Below are 10,952 nucleotides of genomic sequence, written 5' to 3'. Positions count from 1 at the left end.
CCCTAGTGACAAGCATTAAGCATAGCAAAGTCATATCAACATCAATCTCAGAACATAGTGGATACTAGGGATCAAACCCTAACAAAACTAACTCGATTACATGATAAATTTCATCCAACCCATCACCGTCCAGCAAGCCTATGATGGAATTACTCACGCACGGCGGTGAGCATCATGAAATTGGTGATGGAAGACGGTTGATGATGACGATAGCGACGGATTCCCCTCTCCGGAGCCCCGAACGGACTCCAGATCAGCCCTCCCGAGAGAGTTTAGGGCTTAGCGGCGGCTCCGTATCATAAAACGCGATGAATCTTTCTCTCTCGGTCTTTTCTCCCTGAAAGTGAATATATGGAGTCCAAGTTGAGGTCGGTGGAGCGTCAGGGGGCCCACGAGGCAGGGGCGCGCGCCCAGGGGGGCAGGCGCGCCCCCACCTTCGTGGACAGGTGGGGCACCCCCTGACATGGATCTTCCGTCCAATATTCATTATATATTCCAAAATAATGCTCCGTTGATTTTCAGGTCATTCCGAGAACTTTTATTTCTGCACAAAAATAACACCATGGCAATTCTGCTGAAAATAGCGTCAGTCCAGGTTAGTTCCATTCAAATCATGCAAGTTATAGTCCAAAACAAGGGCAAAAGTGTTTGAAAAAGTAGATACGACGGAGACGTATCACACAGCCCCCAAGTACTTCTTTATGTGGGCAGCAGCTGGACGTGGTGAGATAGTTTTTCGATGGTTTGTGGTTGAAGAGACGGCTGTGTGACGGGTAGTGCGGATGGAGATATATAACCAGCCTCCTTAGGTCTCCTCTATAGATTTAGCATTTGTCCTTTGATCCAAGGGCTCTATGTGAGCCTAATACTTTCCCAAAACATCCCTTGAAGGCCAAGGAAGTCGCCGGAACAAATGGGGATGAAATCCATGAGGAATCTCATCTGGAAGGTGAACTTTCAGAGATTTTTGGGCATGGTACGAGCAGTGGTACGACCATCTACGGTCGTACCGGAGGCCATCCAACGCTTTGGACTCCTTCGGTAAAGCAGTCGCCATTTCTTCATATAAACTTGGTATTCAACATTCTTGAGCGTGTTGGAATCGTATGAACGGCGCTGATGCACCCGAGGTAGTAGATCTTGCTTTCGAATAATTTGAAAAAATGACGTTTTCACTCTCCAAAACATGTAAGTTTTATGCCTAGGTGTCCTCCGCTTCTATCCTTTTCGCCATGTTAAGTCCATGGGATGTCCGCATCACCTACGAAAAACACACAAAGATGAAGAAAACTAGTGAAAGATACCAACGAATAAATATTAATGCTCACAGTGAAAAGAGTAAATGATGCATATCATGCATATAGGGACATGTAATTGGCTCAATGAACATGATATGCTGAGATAATAGGCAGCAAATGAACTCTAAAAATGCGTCAAATATGGAGCCATCAGGGAGCAGGCTACCCTTGGGAAATCTTAAGGTAGTGGGATTTAACTGAGAACCTACCAGAAGAAGAGTGAGGCTAAGAGATTTGGTCCATGGTCTCCGAGAGGGCAGGGAGAAGGGCAGTGAGGTCCTGCTAGAAGTCTTTAGGAGACAACGTCCGACGTAGCCCAAGGCCCCAGTTATGAGAATCGAGTTCCTAAATGGAGATCGTTGGGTTGTCACGGTAAGAGAATAAAACAGGGAAGGTTTCACACAAAGGATTCGGACCCGACCACCAGTCCAGCCAGATCCTGGTGGTAGCGCCACAACCATCTAAAAATTTGACGAAACCAAGAAACTCATCTCACACCTGGATTAAAGATTTCCTAAATTGAGAGCTACCACGGACGGTGGATATCAGAGGGGGACAATTTGGGAAGTATTTCCTCTGCAAAATCTGGCACCAAATGCAATCAGGAGGTTCGATGAGAATGTGCCACCACAACTTCATAAATTAGACATTTTTTCATGATCGCGATATTAGTAATGCCTAGCCGGCCCCAAGGCTTTTAGGTCTGCACATGATTTTCCACTTGACCATCTGACATTTCTTATTGTTGTCAATGTTTTAAAGTAGACAGCTCTATGATCTCGATCAAAGCTAGCATGGTTATTGTCGTACAAACGATAAAACCCATGATGAACGTGGCCAGACTGGACAAACCGAACTTGATGAGAGCCACTTTACGAGTGGAGGACTGGTAGTGCCTCGCCAGGGAGCAACCCTAATGCCCACTTTATCTTCGGTAGGTTTCAAATCCACTGTGAGGAGTTTCAGAGGGGAGATAGGCCCTCCAACATAGGTGGTAGGGAAAGACCCAAGCTTTTAGTTAAGTATGTTAGGAATTTGAGGTTGTTCTGCAGGCGGAAAACCCCAAAATAAAGGCTTCACTCTTGTTATGGTTAATTTTTAGCCCCGACAAGTTTGCAAGTTGTAAGTCATTCTTTTCGACAAGGATAATATAGTATTGTCCGCATACCGAATATAGGTTACCCCAAGAGGAAGAAGGTGAGAGGAAACATCAGAGATGTGCCCTACACTGGCCACTGCTGAGGACAACATCCTATCAAGAGCAACTGAGATGAAATTATAAATGAGGAGGGAAATGGGGTCTCCTTGACCCAAGCCACAACCATTCTTGAAATAGGGATCAACAATCACGTTAATGGCGATAGAAGTGTGGCCACCACTGATAATCTGGATAATACGATGGACGTAGCCAGGAACAAAACCCTGGGCAAATTTAATGTCTTGCAAGAAGGACCAACACACACAATCATAGACCTTCTCAAAGTCCAACTTAAGAACCACGACTTCACGTTTAGAGCGATTGATATCATGAAGTAATCTGTGCAAAGTGAGAATACCATCAAGAAGGAAGCACCCTTTAATAAAAGACGTTTGGAAGGGAATTTGGAACTGTTGTTGATAAGAGCTATAGGCCTAAATTGCCCGATTCGGTCTCCCCTTTAACTTTCGGGATCAAGGTAAGGATAGCATAATTTATCAAGAAATGTTACCTGTTCCCAAGCAAAAAACCTTGCATAATCTTGTAAACCAGATGTTTAAGAGTGCCCAAAAATTCTTTAAAAATAATGTAGAAACCACCAGGTCCAGGGGCATAGACAACATTAGATAACTAATGGTCTCATCCATTTTGTAAATGGAATGAGGGAGCATCATAGCCTCATTATACGAGTTCGAGATGCAATGTCTTACCATCCAGGCAGAAGAGGAAAACCGAAAGCCCGAGGAGGGTTGGGTGTTTAGCGGATTTCGGCAGAACTCGTAGATGTGCAAGGAGATAAGAAATGGATCATAGGAGGGGGAGCCCTGAATAATTAGCGGTTGCTTGAAAGTAAGCCATGTTAGGACCCCCTTTGTGGATCCAGTTAAGGCCCCCCACATCATTTCTAGTACAACTCCTTAACCTGATGTAGTGCCACCAGGGCAGCATCAAGCTCATATCAACAGCACCACCCGGATTCATAAAGACCAACCGAGTTAGCAGAGATATCTAAGAGCTTGATTTGGTCAACAATTAAATGTTTATATTTGAGGGATTAACATCTCTTAGATTGCCCCCCAGCCTTTAAGAAACTTACAAAGACACTCGGAACATACCAATCATCAATAGGGCCAAACGAACATGCGTATAGATCAAGAAGCAAGGTACATTTTCCTGCAACCATGGGCACAAAACCATCCACCAAGAGCCAATTGGACTCTAAACAAAATGGAGAATGGGGTAGGGCAGTGGAATCCCCGGAGTCCACAGGTAGGGGAGTGTGGTGAGAACCAATGTGTGATTCAATAGTTAGCAGAGCTCTAGGGAACTTTGTTTCTTAATTAACAGACATAAGACATAAGGACACGATCAAGTACACAACAAACATAATCCAACTGACAATTGGACCAAGTATATCGTGCCCCAACACGATGGAGCTCCCAAAGAGCATGGTTGTTAATTAGATCATTAAATGTAGAGGATCAAGACCAGTGGAAGTTGGCGTTATTCTTATGAAGAGGGGTCTTGAGAAGGTTGAAATCACCACGAATTAAAACAGGGACATAGCCAAAACTCTGGAGGACAGGAAAGACGAGGAAAAACATATATGGTGTTCAGTACATTGGAACGTAGTACTTACAAGTGTGTACTTCGACCTAGCGCATTAACGACCCATTGCCATGATGAATTTGCGTAGATCAGCCGGTCAATTACTTCCTTCACCAGCCAAGGATTGGTCCAGCGAAGATAATGTATTAGGTACTTCCATCCGTTTCAAGGTACGTCTAAAAATATTAGGGGTTAGTTTTTCCAGCTTTATAGAAAATATATCAATGCCTACAACATCAGTTGTAGATAGTATGAAAACATATTAATGATGAATCTAATGAATATATTGTTATTATTGAAATAAAGGTATTTTATTACATATAGGGCCTAATACATACTTCGAGGTTGCAAAAATTATATTGTTAGAAACTCCTTTCACTCACGAATTGACGGTATGCTTTTGTGTAACATGCATGTAATATTTATCATTTTAACCTATGCTCAAAGGTTACCTTAATAATCGTATTAGGTCATGTATATGTGGAGGAATTTCTAAATGAAAATACATATATTTCAAACATTAAACTTACTTATAAAATTTTAAAAAGAATAACTTAAAAAATGTTAACATAGTATAAAATTTTATTAACGCACTTGTAAAAATGTTGTTAACTTTAAAAAAGATGTTCATGACAATTCAAAGATATCCCTGCGTTTCAAAAAAAAAATGCAATTTAAAAAATGTTTATAATGCAGTACAATGTAAAATGTACGTCATGAGTGATGAAAATATTCCAATGTTTCAAAAAAATGTTCTTGAAATTCGGAAAATTTAGATATTAATATGGAAAAAAATGTTTGCTTAGGTTAAAAAATGTTTATTTACATTAAAGATGTGTCATGTTATTTAAAAAATCGTGTGAAAACTTCTAAAAAGTTTATACAATGTACATAAAATGTTCACATATTTTTTTTTAAAAAAATTGCCTTTAAAAAATATTCAATGTGTATTTTTTAAAAATGTCCATGTATTGAAAAAGTGTTTGAAACATGTTTTTTTTAAATGTACACCACTTTTCTGAAAAATGGTCAACGTGTTTCAAAAATGCATCACATGTGCTCTAAAAATGTACATTGTGTACTGAGGAAAAAATAGAAGTGTGTTGAAAAAATGTAAACCGACAAATAAACAAAAGTAAAACCAAAGTATATCGAAGAAAGAAAGGAGAACTCTAAATACTAATGAGAAAACAAAGAAACCAGAGTAAGATGAAGAAAATCCTTGAAAAAACAGGGAAATCAAAGAAAAAATGAAACAAATAAGACAAAAAAGAAGAAAACCAAAGGGAGTGAACCCTACAGCGTCTCCTATGAGTCGGACCGAAGTGCACCTATCCGCGCAATGAGCACCCGCGCTAAAATGCATCGGCCCGTTACTGTCGCCCTTAGGCGAATCCTATTATGAATCAGTACGGGCGACATAAAGCCCTGGCGCCCGTCACCTCCTTGAACCCGCTGGAGTCAACGTCAGATTGCTGACCCCTTCTAGGGACGATAGTCTGCAAAGCAAAAATTGCACTAATCTTTATTATTTTAGTATTCATGTTAATTTAATTTTTCTATTCGCAGACGGTTACGGACATGTGAAAGCCATCCGTTTGCATCCCTGCCCCCTGACCTGGCTTCATGCGGGGATCATCACTAAACCAACTGTTGTTGAGCCGATCCATCTATGCCAAAATAATGACGGCAAGGCTAGTCATATTAATCAAAAAGGAAACATGTCAGAACTAGAAATGGGCAACTTGCAACCCACCAAGGCACTCATGTGCAACTAGGAAATTCCTCCATATTTTCAACCTAAACCCTGGTGCTAATATAATGGATAGAAGAATCTAATGCAAAGGCCAATTACTACAATAGTTTGATTACACCTCCAAGCTTTGTTAAAACTCCACGACTACACACAAGTATCGGCCGGGCAAATCTTTAGGCAGGAAACCTGCCCGGCAATGTCGACCAAGTCACCTTCACCGAGATCAGTGCAAAATCAGTCTTTATCTCTCGAGCATTATGCCCGTGAGTCTTCGCCTTAAAGGTACAACGATATTGGGACTTAGAACGACAAGACGGTGCAACTACCTTGAATTTTAAACGTATGTAAGACCGCTTCATTACGGCAACCACTGACCGCTTCAATCCACGTGAGTCGGTAATAGCGCCATTGAAGAGCCTTATCTCAGAATCAAACCCACTGGTAAAACATCTAAGAGACATATTGAAACCATCCTGCACTTCCGAGATGAGAACCTCTACAGTTGCCTCAACCGCCCAAGAAAGACGTGCTAAAGTTATGTTAACTGTACCACCACAGTCGTTAGAGATGTCATATGTGAACGGCCTATCCCATGTCCCGTGGGGGCCTAAGATTGTTGCACCATCGATCAGTTGTAGATCATGTCTTTCTTGTCTGCCTCACTTAATCCTCATGTCATACTCGATTATAGCCTCGTCCACTAAATCTATTCCTCGCTTAGGGCCACCACCCATGTTGATGAGGGAACCCTACAGAATTAGTAGTATTATTTTAGTAGATCATCATATGTAATGAGTAGAAATGCATAATACTCTGAAAGGGAGAATTTCCCTCCGTTATTCCTCTGACATTATTTCAAATCCCAAATGTTACCTCCGTCCCAAATTACATCTGTATCTAGACAAATCTAAGACAAGTAGATAGAGAAAAAAATGAGTGTTCTAGTGATGAGATCATTAAAGTTATGTACCTTCATATGCCTATAAACAAAAGAAAATTAATTTCAACAAACAAATGGAAATCCATTCAGTGTAGTGTATCATGAACCAACCTATCAAACACATTTCATTCGATTTTATTTTGAATAAGTGATACTGCAGTAATTTCATAATTTCAATATATTCTCATAGTAAATCATTATTTCATACTGATATAGTGCCGGCTTATAAAATCCAAAGTAGTATACTGTTACGCTGCTATTTACAGACAGACTAATCGCATTGAAGCATTTTTTTTCCACATATAGGACAAAAATATTACATGTGAGCTATAACATAATAAATTAGGTGGAACAACAACTGCTATTAAGAAAACCAAGTGTGAAAACTGGGTTTTATGTGTACTAAATAATTCAGGAGCACAAATAATACAAACTTGAAAAGTCACAATCTAGGCCAACAAATGTTTAGTTGCCTTCGAGAGAGTGTAGTGTTCTATGCATGTGATAAGTTTAGCACTACAATGTGGAGTGAATAATGTAATGTAAATAAGGAATAAATCTACTTAGCCCTATCAAATAGCAGCGTAACACACTTTAACTACACTTTAACTACAAAATTCTGGCATTTCACTCCTGAAATATTCCATAACGTATATATGTTTCTCTTGGGTAGTTCTGCACTCGTGGCAGTGTGCGGCCAACGAGCAAAATGCTTGGATGGAACCACCTCCAAAACAGCCCCAGTGTGTGAGTTAGATGGAGGTGGATACTTTTAATGGACGAACAAATGTTTTCGTAACTAAAAAGGTTAAAAGGCAAACACCTCCACACTAGCGGGGGGGGGGGGGGGGGGGGTAGGATAGACTTATCCCTGGAAATAACTGCATGTAAGTATAGATGTGCACCTGCTTCACAATAATGGGCTCATCCCTGCTAATATTGATGACATAATTAAGCATCTTATCCACATCATCCCGCGCCGCTACGTATCCATACAACTCTACTAAGCCATCATTGCCAGGAATTTTAGCAAACTCTAATGAGAAAATTTGCAGCATGCTACAAGGACGAGTCATACGTTTCGCGGGATCTGAAAACACCATTGCTTCCAACCGAGCTTCATAAAAAGTAAAGTTGCATTGTAAGTTTGTGACTGGAATTAATGTGGTAAATAGATATATGGCATTAGAAAAGTAAAAAAAAAAGTGTTATTCCAGGACTATATGGCCCTATTGGAATTTTTTTATTTTCATCTATTAAGTAGAAATTATATATGTTCTTTTTACAAGGAATTTTGCTCCCACAAAAAGTTCCTATTTAGGAACACCAACAGGAAACATTGCCCTGAAAAGTTTATTAGATGCTTCCATGGAAAGCATTATGCACGTGGCTAGTCAGGATTATAGAGGATATCAACACAAATTGCATGTCGTCTATTGTTCTAGAACATACTCCCTCCGTCCCAAAATTCTTGTCTTAAATTTGTCTAGATACGGATGTATCTAATACTAAAGCGTGACTTGATGCACTCATATTTAGACAAATCTAAGACATGGATTTTGGGATGGAGGAAGTACAACACTTGGTCGTCTATTCAAATGAGATTGATATGCTAGGAGGAGTTGACCGGATGATTTTCAGCCATTGGTGCTACAACTCAGTACCCTATCTAGTATCACTGCAGAATAGTTGGGGAGGAGAGCAAACTCAATCGTTCTAATTAAGGTTCCGACAATAAGCCAAAAGGAGACTATACCTGTACAACATAACCAGGGTATACTCATAGAGCTACAAATGTAAAAATGCTATTTATTTTCTGTCAGGTGACTGCGCAGATTGAAGAAGGGCCTGCACAATTGAATTCAGGTTTTGTGGGTGGAAGTGCTAACTAATGACTAATCTCATCGAAAATTTAAGACTTGCATTGCAGTTAACTGAAAGCTATGGTGCAAGACAATGAGGGTTCGGAGGAAGTTCGCACACAGATATAACATTAGCTCCTTAAACATAATAATCTCTAATTCTCTATGATCACAGTCAAATATGTACGGCCGCAGGACGTGGACAAAGGTACCAATGTCTAAGGGGAAAAAAGTTCATATCTGTAACAACTAACAGCAACCAGTAAAGAATAAGAAAAGACAGAAGAGACAAGTATTGACGACTTACTCTCGCTACGATCGCCGAGAGAATAATCCCTTTTCCAGCCCCAACCGATAGCCCTGTACATAGAGCCATCACGGTGTCCGCTCTTTTCAAGTACGTGGCCGAGGTTGTACTCGTAGTCGCTGGCTTCTTCTTCGTCCTCCTTGATCACGATTTCAGTCGTGCGAGCCTTGGTTGCGCTCGATGGATCTTCATCGCTGTCATGGAGGTTCACATCTTGGCCCCATGTAGCCTCCGAGGAAACACGACGGAGAGGTGGATCGAGTCGTCGCGCGAGTGCTGGTGGCCACCACCAGCGAGACGCCACGGAGGAGAGGAGAGGTCGCGAGGGAGAGGAGAGGCGCTGCATTGGCGTCGGAGGGGACGTAGAACAGAGCAGAGGATTTTACATCTGAGGGCGCCGCCGCCGGGGAATAGTGCTGGTTTGGACGTAGTTTTTTCTTCTGTTTAGTAAAAAAATATATTCTACGGGCGTCGCCGCGTCGGGCCTATAATAATTGTTTCTTGTTCTATTTTTTTTGTTTCCGCTCGGTTTTCCACTAATTAACAAGACAAATCTTCCTTGTGTGAGAGGAGGCGCAAAACTAAAGTGACAATGCAAATTAAGGAGCTAGCACACATATGCCCGTGACATCCATGCATGGATATGGGGGGTATATGAAATTATTCTTCCATGTCCCTTGACATTAATAGTCACTTCTGTGTAACCGTGTAGGTACCAAGCTTAGCTAGCCGGTGTGGGGGGCCTCGGCGACGGTATCGACGAAGATGCGGACGCGCAGGGGATCGTAGTCCATGGTGACCATCGAGCCGGCGGGGAGAACGACGATGTTGGCATCGGGCTTGTCCTTGAGGATGATCTTCTTGGCCTCCTCCGCGCATAGCCCCACCACCTCCGGCCACGACGTCTTCTCGCCGGTGGCCACCTTCTCCGAGGAGCTCATCGCCGCAGTGGCCAGCCCCAGTATGAGGAGCACACCCACCATGATCGCAGCAGGACCCTTTTGGCCTCCCATGGAGTAATATTTTCTTGTGTGATGTGATCCCCAAATCCCAAGTCAATGCTGCTGTGCTAGCTAGTAGCTGTGTGATCGATGCCCAAACATCACTCCTGCTATTTATAGGATATATACGCTATGCGAATGCTAGTAGAAAGTCAAAATATTTTTCAGTCAACATTCAAGCTGTCCCGCGTATCGAGTCGTTAACCAGCTGACCAAAGTTAATGGTAGGTAGTGCACGCATCACCATTGACCAGATCGCCATGTATATATATAGTATAGTGGCGGTGACACAGCTGAGAGCGTAGCGGCCGTAGCCTGAGATTCTTATTGCTTTGTCAGTGGATAATTAACTACGGTACGCGCTATCTTATTAAGCTAAGCTAGCTGCAGTTCAGAAGATTTGACTTAGGAGGCTTGAGAGTCAGAATATTACGTGGCCTGTTGTATGCGACAAATAGTCAAAACAAACAGCTAGTAGCTCACCCTAGCTAGCTGTCATTAAATTCAACGGATCTCATCCAAGATCCGGTGTTGCCAAGATCTGACGTCAAGCCGAACCAACATGCAAGCTTTTCTCCTGGTTCATCCTCCACAACCACATCTAGCGGCTAGCACTACTGCAGATCCGAACTACACCAATCAGCCTGATTACATCATCACTGACGCTTTTTGCCGCGTCAGTGCCTCAGTGTGATGAGTTGACTATAATAGATGGGTCAGAAGGCTGGTCAGTGATAACCACGATAATAGTTCAATTTCCCTTTTCATGCCGGGGCTTTATATATGTTTGTTTCTCAGCCAAGCAAATGATTTGACCAAAACACACAACAAAAAATGCACTCATCCATATTGCACACTTTGAGCATTTAATTGGGGTTCAAAGCCGTCATGTGCATTGAACATATTTCATACACATCATATGGAATATACTTTTAAACCCTATAAAGACAGGTTTTGTTGTGATGTGCTTGTACTATATTGT

At 41.7% G+C, this 10,952-nt stretch overlaps 1 protein-coding gene and 1 pseudogene across 1 annotated transcript; both read right to left on the bottom strand.

Moving 5' to 3' along the window:
• Positions 1-5,916: 5,916 nt before the first annotated feature.
• LOC123101442 (uncharacterized) lies at positions 5,917-9,315 on the bottom strand (annotated as a pseudogene).
• A 232-nt stretch (positions 9,316-9,547) lies between these two features.
• LOC123107321 (subtilisin-chymotrypsin inhibitor-2B-like) lies at positions 9,548-10,043 on the bottom strand. Its single transcript, XM_044529305.1, has one exon. The coding sequence runs from the start codon at positions 9,980-9,982 to the stop codon at positions 9,695-9,697; it is 288 nt and encodes a 95-aa protein (XP_044385240.1). The 5' UTR covers positions 9,983-10,043; the 3' UTR covers positions 9,548-9,694.
• Between the last annotated feature and the right edge of the window lie 909 nt (positions 10,044-10,952).

The sequence above is a fragment of the Triticum aestivum genome, chromosome 5A (genome assembly GCF_018294505.1).
Source record: "Triticum aestivum cultivar Chinese Spring chromosome 5A, IWGSC CS RefSeq v2.1, whole genome shotgun sequence".
Lineage (NCBI taxonomy): Eukaryota > Viridiplantae > Streptophyta > Magnoliopsida > Poales > Poaceae > Triticum > Triticum aestivum.
Note: the sequence above shows the minus strand (reverse complement) of the source record. Positions and strands in the feature narration are given on the sequence as shown.

Bases quoted from the DNA above. Each gene is read 5' to 3' on its own strand.
- LOC123107321 (XM_044529305.1), bottom strand. From the start codon at position 9,982: ATGGGAGGCCAAAAGGGTCCTGCTGCGATCATGGTGGGTGTGCTCCTC.